Source organism: Neodiprion pinetum, chromosome 2 (genome assembly GCF_021155775.2).
Source record: "Neodiprion pinetum isolate iyNeoPine1 chromosome 2, iyNeoPine1.2, whole genome shotgun sequence".
Lineage (NCBI taxonomy): Eukaryota > Metazoa > Arthropoda > Insecta > Hymenoptera > Diprionidae > Neodiprion > Neodiprion pinetum.
Genome location: NC_060233.1, coordinates 18264960 through 18285309, shown reverse-complemented (window position 1 = coordinate 18285309; position 20350 = coordinate 18264960). Strand labels below are relative to the sequence as shown.

The 20350-nt window shown below is 37.5% G+C and overlaps 1 protein-coding gene across 3 annotated transcripts in view; it reads right to left on the bottom strand.

The window, feature by feature from the left end:
- The window catches only part of p130CAS (Serine_rich_CAS and FAT-like_CAS_C domain-containing protein p130CAS), a 127617-nt gene that overhangs the window by 56399 nt on the left and 50868 nt on the right, over window positions 1–20350 (bottom strand). For 2 of the 3 annotated variants that reach the window (XM_046612489.2, XM_046612487.2), the window contains 2 exons: window positions 12410–12559; window positions 4652–4801 (listed from right to left, as the gene is read on the bottom strand). In XM_046612489.2, the coding sequence (XP_046468445.1) occupies window positions 4652–4801; window positions 12410–12559 (300 nt within the window). The remainder of the gene's footprint in view (window positions 1–4651; window positions 4802–12409; window positions 12560–20350) is intronic. The other variant, XM_046612490.2, reaches the window with a different exon arrangement.

Here is a 20350-nt window from a genome sequence, read left to right as displayed (position 1 = left end):
CCTGTAGGACAAACGTTTTTAGATTTCCGTGTTCAACATTCCTTGTTGTCCCGATGATTCACTAGAATCAATCAATACTGGCACGCACTTTATTTATCACCCTTTCCATCCAAACGAAAAAAGAACTCACATCGAAGTCACGTGCATACGAATACTGCTCAATAGTTGATAATATTTTGTACAGTGAACCAGGAGGGGTTGGCTCGTATTAATCGATACTAAAATGACTTTGGCCTACACCGAAAGAGTCCGGGCGGTTTCCAACAGTTCCCGCCCGTTCCGTTTTGCCACAGTCGACAGTCTCATTTCCGCTCTCAGTCTAGCGCAGTAATTATTCGTCATCACCGCGATGCTGCGACATACTTTTACACTGCACGCACTGCAAATGCATGCATAGGTAACTATGCGTGTGTACCATGGTATCTCCAAAAATTGGTAAAGTGGTGTAGCGATTAACAGTATATTTGTTACAAGTATGGAAAGTGGGTGATTTTCAACGAGTATAAAATTTCCATCATGAGTCCAGGCAAGCGCTGTAATCACACGAATCCGATATCACTCATCTGCGCTTGTGACACACGTTCTTTTTTATAACGCCTATGAAGGACAGTTTGATTTGAGAAGCAACGAAGACACCACTGACAGCGCATAAGATTTGTAATAAGTAACTTACGGTCAATGAAAAAGTACGTAAAATTGAGTTATTCGAAGGTGCGGATGCGCCAATGAAATCAGCTTAAACAGACACTTTCACGTCAACACGATATTGAAAAGGCAAAGCACCAAGTAGTGAAAGTTTGAAAATTGAAGTCCATTTTAATAGAAAGACTTTTTTTCTCAATAAAGAGGAAAAATTGAGAATCATAAATTCGAATAAAGCAAGCTCAATTAGCAATCATTTCGTAAAGATTGCATCCGTGTTTCATTTCATTGACATCAATATCGTATGATTTATTCACTTTCGATGTATTTAGAATTTGTATTAATTACAAACGAATTTGTTACGAATCATGTTGATACGAATTTTTATTAATGTGGACAGGTTTCTCAATAGAATATGCGTGCATCAATAGAAACCTATAATGATTTCGCATTCAACGTTTTCCAGAAAATTTATAATCATCCGATTTTCGCAGTTAAAGTACGTGAGTTTGAAACTTTTTCTGTAAAATTCAACTTGAATCGATTCCAGTCACGGCCTTTTAGCTTGTTCATTATTAATATTTCAATTCCAACTTTTTTGTTCAGGCAGCTTGTTTTTTAAAAAAAAAAAAAAAAACCAATTCTTTCGCAATGTCTCTTTTTGTGAATTTTCCACAGAAGACTATGAAGAATGAATTTTCGCGTGCTCTTCACCTCGAGTATTGTCATAGAAGTTGAACTTCAGGAAAATTATCCTCATCGCATGCACCCGTGCTCTTATACCCTAACAATAAGTATCCCAGATCTAGAAAGATGCGTGTGCCTTATTCAAGCAACCGGAGTTTCAGCTCATGTTCGGATTGAGCATCGTATCCTCCCACCATCATCACAAACGTCAAATAATATTTGTTTTGACAACGTTTGAGATGGTCGTGGCGGGATGCGAGGCTCAACCTGAACATGAGCTGTAACTCCGCTTGCTTGAATAAGGCGCACGCGTCGTTCAGCGTCTGGAGATACTTACGTTATTGGAAAATGTCCTCATTATGTCAGAGCTTGATTGTCGGTGCCATTTTATCACCACATAATCAAAGCTTTTAATTTCAATGGAGGCAAATCGTAATTCTTGGGCTTTCAGATCACTCATGACATCACATAAATCAATTAAGCACAATCAATAATATACCCGTTCTATCGTCCACATACGAAAAAACACGGTAATCGGTCTGCAGTCAGGTTGGTTGCATTAGTTTGATTTTTTCTTTTTTTTTTTTATTCACAAGATGACGAATTGCAAAATAGCCACAATCGAGCGTCGTCGAATCAGGAATAATCGCTACCGCAAAGAAACTTAGGGTATGGAGATGACATTGCATAGAGAAACAATTTGTAAGAATGTAAAAGAGCACGTGTACGACGTACAATCGAAGTATGAGAGACTGTTCCCTTGAAATAATCTTTAAGTCCGGAGAGAAGGATGATGATGGTGGATCAATGACGTGGGATCCACAGATAAGCGATTTAACGAATGGAATGAGTGAAGTGAATCGAGGGATTAAGCAAATTGACGAAACTTGAGTAAAAACGATGCTTTGCTTTATTTAACCCTTTGCGGCACAGCGCCTCATATAAGAGACACTTTTTTTCCAGCGGTTATTAAAGTTTCATGTTCAATTTTTGAGATATGTATTGTAATTTTTTTTTTTTTGGCATAATGGGACTTCTTAGATGTCAAAGTTGATGTTTTAAGAGGGACTATGATGATTCCACGAAAAACGATTCAGACCTCAAAATTTCAAAATTCAAAACAACTGATCCAATATGGCGGAGTGAAAATATAAAAATTGATTCTATTCGCTCATATCACATCTGCCATTTTAAACTTTGTAACTTTCTCAGATTAGACTCCATTTTTGAAATCAGCAGCCTCGAGAACCCCTGTATACCCTTTTTTTAAATTTATTTATTTATTGCAAAAATAGCACGTCTAAACAAATGGTCGAAATTTGTACTATTTCACGAAAAAAGCATTTTCGGCTAATCTGCCATGAAAATCCAACTACCAATTTTTACACAATCTCAATATACACCAACAAGTTTTTCAGAATTTTTTCTTGTTGTTTTTGTTTGTCCGCTGTGTTAAATCCAGCATTTTGAATTTTTGAATTTCGAGTTCAAATCCGTAATCAGTGACCCCAGTAAACTATGTAACATAAGGTTTTATCAAAATCAAATAACTTTTTGAATTTACGTCTACCATATTGGATGCGCAATTTCGAATTTTCGAATTTCGACTTCAGATCGGTAATCAGCGACCCCAAAATCACATGCATGCAAAATTCCAAGTGAATCGCATGTGAGGAAAAATGTATGCATGAAAGGGTTAATCGTTTGTTCGCTCCCTGTTTCGTTGTTGCGACTTTCTGTTGTAGTGTTCGGAAGGTAGGACAATTACACGGAAGGAGAGGGGAAATGGACATGCTTAAAACGTCACTAACTAAAACATTTTCAAAGCGCTGTGTATGCGGCTTCCTTGCAACTTGCACCCTTCGTTTAGTGATTCATTTTTCCGCTGCGACAAATGCTAATTTTCAGTCAAACTTGTATCCGGATAGGCGTGAAGTGAGATTGCATGTCCTTTAGGGTAGTCGAGCTAGATCGGTCCATTTGATTTTTTCATTGTTGCTGTCACCCGAATTTGCAATTGGCAAATGTAACTAATTGTCAATGTAAAAATAGGGGGAAAGTAATGGGAGGTAATCAAAAATACTTAAAGAACCGGAAGAATATAATAAACGACGACAGAAATTGGAAACTAACTTTGAAAAAATTATGTATAATGCCGTGCACGATCAAAATATTGGGACAAAACTTTATCTTAGCCTGTGCTAACGTCAACAAAGATAAGGATTTTGATTTAAGCGTGATATTAGCATATTATTACTGTCACTGTTTAGTTCCTTGAGTATATCATTTATTTGTCAGAATTGACGTTCGTGCGAATGATAATAAAACGTATTGTTTGGCTGATGGTCGGATATTAATCAGACTAGAGTCAAATTTGTACTCTTGAATAAAATTTTGGATTTGAATTTTCCTTTACCAATCAACAATAGTAATATAGATTGTTACGAGGTCCAGTGTTATCTTATATGAAGTTTTTTTTTCTTTTTTGCAATCTTAAGATCAGCAAAACAACTAATAAATACACTCTTATTTAGCGAAATAATGTAATTACATTTCGACAATGTGAAATCGATTAAAATTCCTTCTTCAGGTAACGCATTAGTGAATCTAATTTCAAATCCGCAATTGAAGTAAAGCGCCACGACTGGAACGAAATTTTGACTAAAATCTTGATATTTTTCTAGTAGCTTTGTTCCACGGTAGGCAATAATGAGTAAACAAGAACTTTCCTTCTTCTGCAATCATGTCTGCGCCAGAAAAGTAACTTCTGACAATTTCAGACTCTTCAGAAAAATTCTGTGCAACGGTTCTGCCAGGCAAATTTGTTTAGAAATCAGGAAGTGAAGAGAATAAGCTATTCAAGAAGCTGAAACAAATGTTTTTATTGTTGGTTATTATTTCAAGAATTTATTACAAAGTTGTCACGATTTCTTGAGTCACCGCATAAGGTTATGAAAAGTGTAAAATTTCATTCCCATTTATGGAAACGAAAGAAAAAGATCACGCATTCTAATATTTTAACAAATTCAATGTTTCAAATCACTAAATCACGGCTTGCGTAGAATATACTCGCACCGAATTCCTTGGAGAAAGTAAATTTCACTCCAATCTAGTTGAAACGAAATTCCCCGAAAGAATTGGTGCGGAAATTTGTTCTTTCAATTCGTATATCCAATCCACGCTGAGACAGTCATATTCGGCGTGTTTCCGGAACGAAAATTAAACGAAGGGTGAAAGAACGAGAAAAGTGGACAAGAGGGATATAAATTTGATGAAAGGTGCGCCCACGGTTAGAAATACGTTTAAGTGTGATAAAACTCACCCTGTTGGGCTGCACGTGCCAACTCCGCCGTTTTCCGTGCCTCTGAATTCCATCTTCTTGTATGCTGAGGTCACCCCGGCTGCCCGCGAGGCACCCACCAGTCTCGTACTGCCCAACCAGAAGTCGTAGTCTATTTCCCGGACAAATACCCTATGACAGAGAAATATCGTCCCTTTTATGCCTCGGCACATGCCAAAGAGAGAAACAGAGTTTTGCTAGCTTCCAGCTAATCCGCTGAAACCACTCATCGTTTGTTTGAGAAGCGGCGATCACAAGTTAAAGACAAGGTCTGCTTCAGGGGCGGAAGCGAATCGCAATTGTTGATAATAATACTGATGATGACAGATACCACCGCGCTGGAAAATAGGTACAATCTGACAACGCGGAAAAATTTGTGCGACTGTCAATCTAACGCGACAACCTACTTTTGCAATAAATGCTCATCGATTGTATTCCTTTTTCTATGTGACACGGAGAAAGGACCCCGCAGAATCATTATGGAAATTGGTTGTATTTTTACTATGTTACAATACATATCCTCCAGAGAAAAAGTTTCTCATGGACACGAGTCTCAAAAATCAGTAGTTTCTGAGATACGGGGTTCGGAAGTGGGGTGTATGAATTTTTTAATATCTATGAATACGTGATTTTTATGAATCACAAAATTTGAAGGGGTACTTGAAATCAAATATATCACTCAAAAACTGCATAGCTGATTTGCAGAGCTCCGAACACGCGTGAAAAACAGGGCAAGTCGATTATTGCAAGAGTCGAAGGGTCTCGTTCTTCACGCGAAATCTGAATTTGCACCTTTTTCCAGTCAACCAGCGAGTTTATAGATGGAATCAATCACAGCTTCCGGCCTATATTTGAGAATCAATCGTGTAGTTTTTTTGAGTGATTTGTTTGATTTCCAGTCTCCTTATGACTTTCTAATTCATGAAAGTCACGAAATGCATAGATATAAAAAAATCTGGTCACTTTTCTTCTGAAGCCTGTATCTCGAAAACTACTGACTTTGGGACTCGTGTGCATGAGATCTTTTGATCTGGAGGACCTCTACTATAACATAACATAACATAACATACTAAAAATCTAATGAATCGACCAGAAGCCAATTTCCATAAGGATTCTGCGGGGCCCTTTGAGGAAAAAATTAAACAGGTTCAAAAATGTGTCATTTAAAAAAAAAAAAATATATATATATATGTATATATTATATACGTCAACGTACAGAAACAATGTACAATTTTGATATTTCCTAACTGTTGAATAGGAATACTGTTGTCGTTAGAACAAAATTATCTGTAGGATTATTGCTACTGAACTATCAAGAGAATCTGCACTACACGAGTGTAACAATCAAAACAAAAATATGTTGGTTGCGTAAACGAAAGCAATAATCCCTCCGCAACGGATAAACACAATTATACTTGTCTTCGATCGTTAACAATGTTGAAGAAACTACAAACCTGAATACAACGATGTTGTTCCGTATAGTGGGTGTAATGAGATGCACGATAGGCGAGTCCGGGATTACGGATATACGCCACCCACGTTCATACATCATTTATACTTCCGTGAATATAATTTCACACCTAGTCATCGTGGTTATCAACTGTGTAACGCTCGCGGGAGTGTTCTTTTATTTTACTGTCAGTATACGCACATTGTTTGTGGCTAAATGTGAACGGCACATTCATGGCCTGCGCAACGATACGTCTTATGCCTGACTTGCCTTGCGTACAGATCGTGAGTATGTTGGTACCTTATTATTTGAGTGTAGGCAGGATTTATTCCGCAAAGTGACTAGGAATATATTTAGTTAGATGAATTCATCTGTCCAAACATGAACAAATCGACTGAGTCGGCTGCCACATTGCATCCGGCTCACAAACTCCGATTATAATAGGTACTAGAGAAATTCATCCGAAGAACTGCAAGGTTATAGAAGTTCATACGCTGTGCTCAAACTGCTGTTACGTATAAATTGGACAAGGTTTACAAGGTATCCCAGGTCGATCTATCCGATTTGATCTCTTCTCTAATACCAAATTGCCCCTTGACAGGCATTATTTTGTAGGGTGGTTTCATCCCTTTAACGTGTTTAACGGCAGGTTGAAAACTAAGCGACACGCATTTTGTCTATCAACTATAACATATTAAAAAAGAAATCAAATCGGAAGGATCGACCTGTGATACATTTCTTGTTAGAGCTGACAATAAGAGCTTCAGAGATGGGCAATGAAATTCTTGTCAGAGTTATAAGCAACAAGAAAATTACGATCAAGGGTGTGAATGGGATGAATAACGGAAAAAATAAAAAAAATAGGAAACTCATTTCTTTGAATTTCTCTCCTGGTACATTGTATTATAAATTCGTTCTAGATCGAGTTTACTATTTTAGTCCAGTCATTTTAATTTCTGACCTCACGGGACTTTTCCAGGTTACCGAAACCTCATCCAGGCCACAAACAATTCGTACTGCTCAATTATTTAAAAGCCAATAAAAAACGACAATCGGCACGAAGTCATATTTAATTGGCTGACCAGAGAAGTCCGACCACCGCTGCTCCAGCCTTGCGCGTGTTGTAAAAATTTGTTTGTTACCATACGAAAACTAACTTTCAACTAGCCCACTAACATTTCTCAAGGCGTAAAAAATAAAAGGCCACGCGGTAAATTTGCAATCTTCTCGGTACCGTTTCAATTTCTGTTCAATTATTTTCAAGGTGTATTACAGTTATTTGTTGTTCTGTTACTAATAATTCACGATTTCAAAATAACAATGTCATCATTTTGCCTGTACGAAGTAAGCCTCCTACCCTTACCGATGAAGCCAACTTACCCTTTTTTTCCTACGTTAATTAAACAAATAAACTGAAAGGGTTCAAATTTCTACGGTGCATCGCTCTTTCGTAGCGGAATTCAGGAAAGTTGCTCATATCCCAAAAATCGTCAAGAAAATGTGTGGTTTTTTGTCACGTCCTAACTTTCCCACATTTCCTGCGTTTCAGGGGCCAAAAAGTGCATAGTTCAGATACGTTGCAAAGTTCGGAAAAGAACGAGGAGTAAAATGAGCCGTCGTGAGACTGTTTTCATGCAATATTGAGGTTGCTAGAGAAGAACGCAGGCTCCACTGACCGCAAGCGCCACTTCGTGTTGCGGCGACCACGCCAACCAAGAAACGCTCGGCCGTGGTCCCAGCTGATTGTGAGAGCACATTTCATTTGCGAAATTATTGTAACTCCTATTCCTCGACTAACGACCTCAAAATTGCATGAAAACAATCTCACTATAGCTCGTTTTACTCCTTATTCTTTCCGAAACGGCGGAAAGTATCTTAACTTTACTATGCAGTTTTTGGCCCCGGCAATGCGGGACATGTGGGATTAGTAACACGTGTCAAAACTCCAAACATTTTATTGACGATTTTCGGGATATGAATAACTTTTCTGAATTCCGCTACGCGTAATGCACCGACAAAATTTACACCCTTTCAGTTCGTTTGTTTATTTATTATAATATAAGAAGAAAAAGGAGAAGTTTGCTCGGTCGATGGAGGTAGGAGTACTACATACCCTTGAGTTGAAGTTCGGAACGTTCGCAAGTGTCATTTGATGTGAGACTTACAACCGCACAAGACTACTCAAAAAGGTCACGATGCTCGCAGTTGCATGAAATTCTCCACTTTTACTGCTTCTCGAGTACGTCGACGAACTGGCTTTTTCCACGGTATATGATATTACAAAAAAACGTCGCGTACGTCACGTCGGTTAAATAAAAATAATTCAATGACCAACTCGGTTCTCCGCATTGTTATTTAAGCATATGGTTTTCTGTCGAGCTGATCTGCGTGAGTGGCACGTGGGGTGTGTAGAAAACACGTGACAGATGTGAGGGTATCCCCCGTAAGCAACCATCGACATCCAATGCAAGCAAGTTCGTTGCATTGAACTACCGGCTCGTGGAACGCATCGTTGGTATGAATAAGTATACAAACACACCAATATGAACAATGCATGTGCCTCACTTACTGGCCATCCACGTATACGCGTTGCATCCCCGCAGGTACGCACACATATATGCGCACTTAGGTATGTACCTACGCAAAACCATATGTGCACAAGGTGACTCATTTCAACAATCTATAGAGTGGATTGCCACCGTGGAACGTAAAAATGTATTGATCGGTGTTATGTCGAGAAGAGAGACGTATGGGTTGAATACTGTTGCGGTGATTGGCATTCGTCAAATAGGATTGTACGAGAAATTCGATCTCGCTGCAATGATGCAATTATGAAAAGTTAACACTAGATATCGATTGATAACAAAAAAAAATATTACACCATGTGAGTAATACTGACAGGTATTATATGTAGGCATTTTTCAAATCTAACATAAAGTCGAACGACTGTTGGGTACTATAGAATTCCACATAGTTTGGTATCAATTTCCACACCATAAGGTGTTGACCAACTTCCAAGGCTCTCTTGACAATATTATCAAAGGGTGTTAAACGAAAGGTTGAATATTGGACCAAAAAGCGAGTTTGACAAAAGCAGATATTTCCTTTTTTTAACGCCTATAGTTCAACAACATCATGTCTATTTGTTTCAACTTTATAGAAGCTTTGGTTATGTTTAGAAAGAACTCCACGGATGGATTTGAGAGAAACTGCATGGTTACTCAAGTGATAGGTAGTTCTATTAAGGGATCGTCTCAGTGTGAAATTTTCAAAAAATTGTTTTTTTTTTTTTGTACGTACGAGAGAAACCCCCAAGAAAAAAATCAAGACCTGGCATCGCCGATTGATCGTAAGTAAACAATTTATATAAACTTTTCCAACTTCAATCTTTAAACGCGTTTTTCTCAGAATGGTGTTTTTCAAAACGGTTTCCACTCTCAAAGGAAGAGTTTTAAAGATATCTAGTTCCAATTTCGGGAGAACATTTTAAACGTCATTCTCTATCACGCTATGGAAGCTTTTTTTTTTTTTTTGAAAACTTCCTATTTTTTTTACGAAAAACTGTCGAAAAAAAGGGCCACATTCGACACTTTTTGTTCAAACCGCAGCCATTTTGTCAAATTTGAAAAAAAAAAACCCTCCATAGCGCGATAGCGACTTTCCTACAGATCAATAATCTTTTTGAAATTTTTTTTTCAGATCAAAATTGCGGCCGTCATCGTGGAAACCGTGCAGCACCTTTTTTTTTCACGTGAAATTACAACAATTTATACAACAATGATGCACTCAATAAATAAACTTTAAAAAAATCATTTTGTATTCTTCATAAACGTTTTTATTTATGAAAAAAAAACCGGACCGATTAGTTTATGTGAACATTAAAAAAAAAATTCGCGAAAATCAGTGATTTTTCGGAGTGTCACACTGAGACTATCCCTTAAGATGCAATCCTTGTCAAAATACCAGCACTTTTAGTAGAATGGATCATATAACCATTAATCCAAATCAAGATACAAATTCGGAGGCGGCAAGTATAGTAGTTTTGGTTACATCGATGCTGATTCATGCATGCGAATTGTACATCGTATTTTTTTTTTAATCGAGGTGAGACTGTTTTTCAGAAATATAAGTAAAGCGTGTGTCTATAAAATCGTTAGTCTTGAAAGACGGAAGGAAGTTAAGAAATGAAAAGCAAATGTAAAAAAATCATCTTAGTTTTTGTGAAAAATATTTTTTCACAGAAATTTTCGTTCTGATCCTACTAACGTATAGTACGCGCCAAGAGATCGCTCGCCTTTTATAATTCACTAACGTATAATATGCATACAAAGAGCCATAATCTTGTAAAAATATCCGATCGGCATCCGTCGGGCAGTTTGCTCAAAATTGGTTTAAAGTTCTCTCATACCGAAACCCTAATTCATGCTCAATATTAGGTCTACAGATGTAACTCAAATAACCAAGAAGAGAGTGATTTCTTAATTTTAATTTTCACCTTTTTCTCCGAATGACAGAATTTGATGGAAAATGACATCACATTCAGAGCTCACAGCTAGAAAAAAAATAGTATAACCGAGTCACATCATTTTACGGAACTATTCGGATATACGGCACCTTACACTCGCTCTACAGTCTTCGTAAGTAAGTGTTGGAAGAATATTATTGTTTAATGTTTGTGTGTTACAATTCGATGGAAAAAATTTTGATCATTTTTCATATGTCAGTTTCCCATCGAGGTACAAACGCCAAACTTTTTTTTAGGAAACGTCTGACCTAGAAAAACTGATTTCTTTTGTTTCGATCGATTTTCTTTGGCGCAACACAGTGGACCAAATGGTAAAAAAGTATTTTTCATGTTTCATCGTTTACATTATATGCTCATGCCTAATTCTCGGATTCGATCACTTTCTAAGACAATATAACCGACAAAGCTCGATCTAATATAAGACGCGATATTCCTTTTCTGCGAAAGTGAGACTATTTCTGGAAACTTGCGTGTGAAAACACCGTGAAAATTGCTGTGGTGCACAATACGTATAAAATAGAAGTTGAAAAACCGTACTAGAAAATTATTCGTAATGAATATATTTTCATTCATTTACTTTCTTCCAAGAGAATACATTAGAAAATATATCACTCGCCGTCTCTTACATGTCTCTTGTTGATACGTGCGGCGTCTTTTTGGCAAAACCAAATGACGCACCATACAATCTACTTCGTCTATTCTGAATGCAGATCCATTTGACGGTAAACCTGCGCGTAGAAGAAACATTTTTTTTAGGCGTTTTTTCTTACGTTGCGACATCTATGTCTCAAAGCAGTCCAAGAAAGAAATCTCGTAGGAGTATACGAAACACGCATTTGCGTGTCAGTTTTTCAATATCTCCGTCATGAACACGGGAATAAAACGTATTTTCGTACATTGCGATATGAAATATCACTATCGATCGTAATTTTCAGAGTATAAATCCTAGAAGTATTAATATGAAAAAATGAATTCCAATTCATTCGATTAACCAACTAGTCTCTTTTTCTGGATATCGAAATGTTCGTATAATGTTTTTTTTTTCTGTAATATTAATCAATTTTCAGTGTATCAAAATTCTTGAAATTTTTGTTAAGATCAATAATTGTTATTATTCCGATAGATGTTCCGAAAGCTTGCACCAGATTATCTTGTTTTGATACGTCGTTATTCAGAAGGCTTCATTTTGCTATCGATTATCTCTGAGTGGATGTGCTAATCCGAGACTGTTGAAAACACGTGAAACGATACACCAGGAAAAAAATTATTTTCAATTAGTATCACTATGTAGCACCAAAGAAAATTGATTGCAAAAAATTAAAGTCATTTTTCCGTATCAGACGTTTTCTGACAAAAAAAAAAATTGGTGACTACACTTAGATGACATGCTATGGAACCAAGCATTTGAAAAATGACTAATAAAAATTCGTTCAGACTGTAAGCATACAAAAATCGAAAAAAGTGTTGTCTGTTCAGTTTCAAGCTCTTGATGTAACATACTTTTTCAATGGATTTCGATCACTCAGCGGTTTATGTAAGGTTTAGGGTATAAAGTCCAGTTTTGAAAACCGATTTGCGGACATTTTCGTTAAAAACACATCTTTCGTCACGCCTTATCACGCAATATGACAAGTTTAGGCGTTGTAGGTACATGTGAATTTGATGAAAATTTTCAATAGAAATTATGTTTTGATTAGTCACATTTTCGTAAAACTAATTCCGCTATTAAGGAGGATTTGATAGCTGGTAAATTTTTAGGTCGTACCTGTCTTCCCCTGAGTGCGCAGAGCCACCATCCCTCCAAGCCAGAAGTATTCTGTTCGAGAACTGTCAAGACGTCTCCCTTCCGAAAAGCCAATTCGTCAGGTGCCTCTGCAATGTTGTCGTAGAGGGCTCGAGCCTTGACACATTTTGGCTGGAAAAGATGAGGAAAAATGAGATTAGACGAAGTAACTGATCGACCGAAGTCGACGATTGGTCGATTTACTTAAATTTGTGGAAGATTGGTTTCTATTTTCAAAAACAGATCAATCTTCACTTTACTTTTCACAAGCAATTGAATATCGCGTTGATTCCATAGCATAAGAACTGAACTATCCATCCGCGTCGTTTAAACGAAATTATTGATTCTTTTCAAGATATCTCCAAAACTATTTAAGCCAGCTGGATGAAATTCATATTGGAATCCACCGACGTCTACTGGCTACTGATCGACCCAAATCTCGAACGGTACAAATCGAAAGTATCTGTAGGTATACACGGGGTAATGAATTCTGAGACGGCCAACTTTTTTAACACGTTAGTCGCGTTGGCAATGCAGAATTAGCGCGCAGCACCACAGAAACAAGCTCAATCTTTGTAAACATAACATAACATAACCCATTTGAACATTGAGCCTGTGGCGCTGCACGCAAATTCTGCATTGCCGATATAACCGACTTGTCGAAAAAGTTAGCTGGCTCAGAATTCATTTCCCCGTGTGTACGTGGCGAAAAATTGTAATTCGCGTCGTCAAAGGCTTCGAGACTCCTTCAGAATTGAATATATTTACTTAACGGATATTCTAAATGTTATATCATACATTTCAATGCTGGAACTGTAACACACATAAGTGTTGTTCAATTTCCATTGGAAATCTGCTCAAATTAGCATCAACAGTTTCGTAGATATACTTCCGGCCAAAAGTTTGAGTACACCAGTCGAAATTTCTTGCCACACTAAAAGTTGGATATCGGAATGGAAATTAAGATAATGAAATTTACCAAGTGGGGTTTTAAAGAGGACAAATTTACCTTCAGTTTGCGTTTTTAGAAAATTCTCTACGATTTTTTTTCAACCCCGATACGTACTTTTGAACATGGCCATTTTTCGCCTATTTTTTAGCCGTCCAATACCCCACAGCTTATCAAAAAATTTTCCCTCGGGTATTTCGACGGTCAACTTAAATAGGATATCAAAACCTATATTTTCGTCTTTTACAAAGTTTCGTACGATTTTATTTGATTTGGTTATCTTCATTTTCGAGTCCGCTATTTAACTTTGAACGCGGCAAGAAATTTCGACTGGTGAAATCAAACTTTCGGCGGGCAGTGTATTTCACAAAAGATACACTACCTATCAGTGTAGCTTGTTAAGGAAACCGCAAATTCACAGAAACAGAACTTAAACTGCACCGAGCCAAGACAAATAACACATTCCAGGCCGAATACTTTAAATCCAAGCATCTTCGACTGGACCAGTAATCTGAATCGATGGTTAGGTTTTCCAAATCCCACCATCTTTTCCTATTCGTACCGGATCATGCACATAGTGAGAACTACGTCTGCATACAACACACGTGCCTACGATTGTAACGACAAATGGTTTCTCAACGTTAAACCGGCAGTAAAACACAACAGCATGACGTCATTGTCAAATGTTGACCTGTTAAGCTATCGCTCACTCGTTCCCTATTGGCTGGATGTAAATCAATTATTATTGTCATACCCAATTGAAAAACGCGCTGAGAGTTCAACGGGTTCAAATCCTCACGTGCAGTGTCAATAAAAATCGCCTCATGCCGAGCGTATATTCAGCTTGGACGAGTGACGTCTTTTATTTGCTTTCCGCTTGTTTCCCTTCAATTTCTTATTTCACAAATATTAACACGAGAGCGGAAAGAACAAAAGAGAAAGAACAGCCAGAGAAATTAAGTATACTCGTAGATAGTGTTGTAATAGTCAAATAGTGCTTCTCGCTAGGCACGAGTGAGAAAATATAACCTTCTCTGGTTGACCTCGTAATTCACATAAATGTAAAATGACCTTTCGAGTCTATTTATGGCTCACGGGATTCTCACTGTACACGTTTTACTCTGTGATGCGATACTGAAACAATATGTGCGTACGTGTGTGGGTTCGTATGGCTACGAATGCAAATGCACTAAAACAGAGAAGTGTCTACAATGTTTGTCCGTCACGCATGATGTATTATGACGACGTTTATGACGTATATAATTACAATATACTCGTACATATATACATATATATTTTTATGTACATGTATAATACGATTATGTATACCCAATGTACTTGAGTGCACCCGGTGGTGCCCAACTTTTAGGGCTTAATTTTCTTCTCAATCGAATCAATATGCAATTATAACGTCCTCCTTGTAGCTGCACCCGAGGCTGCAACCCCGTTTCAAGTACATATGTACGCTTGGGGACAATGAATCTGAGATGGCTAATTTTTTACACTAGACAGTTATGTTGGCAACACACAGACCCCTACAGCGCCATAGTCGGCCGAGCGCGAAACTAACTCAATCTCAATAAACATAACATAACCCATGACCGTCAAATCTAACCTTAGAATACGTGGGGATAATGACGTGTTGGATGGACACGTATTTCAAGGTTAGATTCGACTGTCATGGGTTACATTATGTTTATTGATTGATAGAGTTTGTTTCGCGCTCGGCCGACAATGGCGCTGTAGGTTTCTCTCTGTTGCCAACATAACTGTCTAGTGTAAAAAATGAGCCGTCTCAGATTCATTTTCCCCAAGTGTACATCTTCTGCGTTATTATCTCTGTTTTCATGATAGCCGCTCACTCATTGTCCGCGGCAGATACTCTTTCCCATCGTGAATAAGTCTTTAAGGCGCCGCTTAACCGGCTTCTCATGTGTGTGTGTGTGTGTGTGTGTGTAAAAAATTTGAAATTATGAAATGAATATAACAACGAAAGAAAAAAAAAATTTCAAAAAAAAGTCATTGAGATGTGAGAGTAACCCCTCAAATGAACACTGGTGTGTCTTCGCAGTTTATGTCATTGTGCCGTAATTAGCGCGCAGCGAGCTGAAATTTTCCAATTACAATTAATTTCCAACGTAACTGGCTAGAGAGAAAAAAAAATTAGCTGTCGCAGAATTAATTTACGTATGTATATCTGAAGCAAAACCCAATGAAAACCATAGAATTTATCGAATTGCCGAGTCTGGACTGGACAGAAATGGCAGTGAATCCTAACATTGAAACTGGAGTACCGTCTGCATGCAGCGTGTTTAATACTGCATATGCAAACCGGCGCTGATGCCACAGCCTGTATCGGCTGTGAGAAAGGTGAAGAGGCAGAAAAAGAGCCCGTTCTCTGTTGATGATCGGTCGGAGTAACGCGGATGAATCTTGAGGCCAAATGAACTAACGGTAACTCATGACTGCAGCGCGTTCTGAGTTCTGGTACTTTTAGTACTTGGAGCGAGACTCCAGATGCAATATTCATCTCTGCTGATGCACGTGCACTCGATTAGATGATCTTTGTATCGAACTAAGATGTGCGAACTAGCAACACTGATCAATTCGGATCAATTGGAAAATTCCAGTGTCATTCTGTAGAATGCTTCGTCAAATTTCGAACGGTATGGTAAAATTGTTCAGAGTAACACGTTTGTTAGTGTGAAACCGAATAATTCCAGAAACAATAACAGGTTGCCGGCTTTTCGATAACTGACATTGCACTGAATCGGAATTGAAACTTCAGTTAATAGACGTTATCATTTACTGTATGATGTTGTTGTTCGTTGACTGGGATCGTCGTCTTGTTTAAACACTCGTCTAAGCACATCGCCATCCCTTTATGTTGAATTAAACTTCAAGTGAATCGTAAAAAAGTGTACTTATAAAATAATACCACTATTGGTGAAATGGCGATCATAGGATCTAATGTTTGAGATTCATTCTGAAATAGCAGGTTTTTCTTTTTCCGATTTCATTCAAGCGTATTTTCAATCGACAAATTTAAAAGTATTACATAAATTTCACCTATATGTAATATTTTTTTTTTCTATCGCTTTCTAATACTTTGCTTTACTTTCCAAATATGAATTTTAGCGTTTTTTCTACGGTACTTTGCTGCCCCTTGAAGCTGATCATACACCTCGCATTTCGACTTGCGTAACCAGATGTACAGGCCGTTATTTATAATACGACTTGTTTCTCTATATTTCAGTTTTTTTTCGGTTCGTTTCTTCGCAACTTGCCACAATAATCGCTATGAAATGATGAAAACGGACAACAGTCTCAATCAATTGGACCTGCTTACATCCTTTTATGTAAATTTGATATCGTCAAGTTTAGAGCCATTCATTTAATAACACAGTCGCACGTATGCGAAGCAAACTTCGCATTGATTAGCTATACACAGCTATAGCGCATGTAGAACATATAAGTACGAGGAACAGATAATACCGATGGAGAAAGCAGGAGAAAAAGGTAAAGAAAAGAAATTAAAAATAATAACCGCATGGCGCCGCATCTATCATCAAACGTCACTCCTCGAGTACCAGACTCTCGGTCTTGGAACTGGACTAACTGGTGAACGGATGTCTATAAATAGGAACTACGAAAGAAATCACACGCGAATGTCTTGAAATTAACACAAGAAAATTAGAAAAGGGAAAGAGATAGGGAGAGCATACATTATGTAAATTTAGAAGAGGTGAGAATAATTACAGATATTCAATACAAAGAAGATAAGAGAGCCCGCGCAAAAGAGAGATGCCTTTATTACTACTCATTAAATGTTGAGTAAGGCACGGAGAGGCCGAAGATATACAACAACAATATTATTTACAGGTACTGAAAGCAGGAAATACAATTGGATGCAGAAGAAAGGAAAGCAAAGTATGGATATGAAGTTGTAGAGAGAAGAAGAATCAGTCGGTGATAGTGAAAATATTAATAATTAAATGAAAATGCATCGAATACATTTTTTTTAAGTATTGGTATATTTAGTCATTTCAACCTAGAGAGAAAAGAGTGATATTGTAAGAAAACAAGAAGATTGAAAGTTAAACTCAAGTTTCGTGTCTAGTTAGAACAGGTCTGAATTGAAAATGTTCGGTACGTGGCTGCATTTTTGTCTGTAGGGGTTTTCGTTTCCCTCAGAAACTCAGATCTGAAGTCATTATTGAGCGGCATAGTCGATGTTTCGAGAAAATAGCAAAATTTGACGGGCTTCGCGTTTTCATCAAAAACTGCTATCGACAGATGAACATGACTTGACCATCGTGTAGATTGGAAAATTTTACATCAAATTATGTCCTCATAAGTCGGAAATGGAGTCGGATTAACAAATTAACGAAAAAAAAAAAATTCTACTTATTGACGGCATCTGGGGAATTTTTGTGAAATAAATGCGGTCACAAGAAATAATCTTCGGTGTGAGTTATAACGAGCCAAGTGCGCATTTTACTAACTATTTTTGTGTTTTAAACAGTTAATGGTTAATCACCGTAGAGCCCGTAACAAATTTTTGGTTTAACTTGAAGTTTTCAATATTTCTTGGAATCAATTGTAAGTCAACTTCTCTTCACTTTATACAACTTTCTTTTTTTGGTTTGAAATCTTATTTGTACCACGTCTTTTAATTAATTTGAGTGTAAAAAATCAATTCGGTGTAGATTCAACAAATAGTTTCGTTGTCTGGAGTTTTGGAAATTCCGTTCCTCTCGGTGGTAACTTATTCATGTTTTAATGAGTATTATTACTTACGTTTGCAATCAGTTACTTCTTATATGACACGATTAAAGCGAATAAAAACAGCTCAATTTTGGTGCCAAATTGTTATAACAGCTGAAAATCGCTTATGCCTCAAGTACTTTACCTAAACAACGTGCATCACTAGGTCTGTATCATACTGTATCCTTTATAAAAATATGAGAATAGCATTACAGCAGAATCTCGATTATCCGAACCATCACTTGATTTATCCGAACGTCGGCTCAAGAACTACATTTTTAGTGCAAAATATATATCGTTGCTCGCTGAACAATATGGATCAGACGTTCGTCAATCGACAAAAGACGACTAGATAAAACGAAAGTAATAAAATAAGCGTTCGATTTTTGAAAGAGGTTCAACATGTATTCAGATGTTTAATACGGACTGTTTACCGATTTAAATTTGTGTTGTACATCATTACACCTTAAGATAAAAACTCCATTTCGGATATCCTAACTTTTGATTATCTAAACTAGGCTCGGTTCCAACTAATTCGTATAATGGAGGCTCTACTGTTGTTTGAACAAAGATAAAACGCGTATTGCCATATTTAGCGGGGGCAAATAAGTGAAGGAAGTATCCATAGCTTCAACAAATCCCTACCAAGCTCTCGATCACCGTAACGCAGACGATAGCTGGTAACGCAATCTTTTCTTTTTCACAAAGTTGAATCGCACCATGTGAATAATTGCCAGTACCGCTATCCAACAGCGGTATACTAGGCACAATCATCAAGCTACCATCATCGAGGATATCTACCAAGGGAAAAACGTACAAGACACAACTGAGGGGAGAAATCGCCTCAAGCGAATGGCAAGAATTGCAGTATTCAGACGCTTCGTGCTCCGCGCTGTGTTTGAATGAACGCGATGACCGGTTATGCACGCATGACGCGTACGCGTGCAAGTGTGTTATCCTTATACGACAGATGAAAATAGCCGATGCACACGCACCATGCGCGTGGGCTCATTAATGCGATATTATGGGCGCGTAAACTCCAGCTCCTGGTTCAACCGCCCGCTGATCATCGGACATGCTCGTGTTGTATACGTTGGTTCAAATTCAACCGCACACAGCGTGTGAGGTTATGGTAGTCCAGTCGAGATAGACATAAAAATAGCCTTAAATGGAAATAATTAGGGGGAGCGATTTTTTTTTCTTTTTAACTTTGGGGGGAGGTGGTTGGAAGTCTAAATCTCGATTTTGGGGAAAATCCCGCCACTGCGTTCGCCGCCATCTTGATTTAAAGTTCAATTTTTTCGTTTTTCTGAAATAACTCGTTAATTTACAACCTTAGAGCAAAAATGGCAGAATCCAAAGTTGTTGGAAATTTAATTTCCCACAAGTTTGGTTATTATCATTTTTACGCTAGGATCAATATTTACATTTGATGAGAGGAATTAACGACAACAGAGTCAGGGCGGCTAGGTGGTCTAGTGGAGTAAGGCTCCGGTCAAGCATCTCTAGATACCAGGTCGATTCCTGGCTCCGTTGTTAATTTTTCGAAATCACCAGTTTTTCAAATTTATATCTCCAACAATGCATTTTCTCGTAACTAATGATACTGCACATCCGCATATCATTTATTAGACGGCTTTTGACCGTCTTGCGTGGCTTCCCATCGGAAGCGTAAGATTCCAACACGTAAACATTCATCTACATACATTCTTACATCGGGTGCTCAAGAGACGAAAACTTTCTATTCAATCATGAATGGTATTCGATATTCCATTCAAGTAGCCAATATCGCTGCTGCTTCGGTGTTTGCGTGTGGACTTTGCAAAGAATTTCGAAGCACAGCCAAGTTCTGTGATACGCTTATACCTCACCAGTAATTCATTCCTTTTAACCCTTTAATTTGCGTTTTTCTTTGCAACTTTTCATTTATAAAACTATTTTATTGGTAACAACTGCCAAGTTCTTTCTTTTCACGTGGTTCTGAGTCTAAAAAACCTACAAAATTTACTTATTTATTTATTTATTGCAAAAATAGCACATGTAAACAAATGGTCGAGATTCGTACTTTTCCAAGAAAAAAAAATCGTCTTCTGCTAATCTACCATGAAAATTTTAATGCCAATCTTGACACAAACTTAATACACACCGAAAAAATTTTCTTGTTGTTTTATTTGCCCGCTATGTTGGATTCACCATTGAAAATTTTC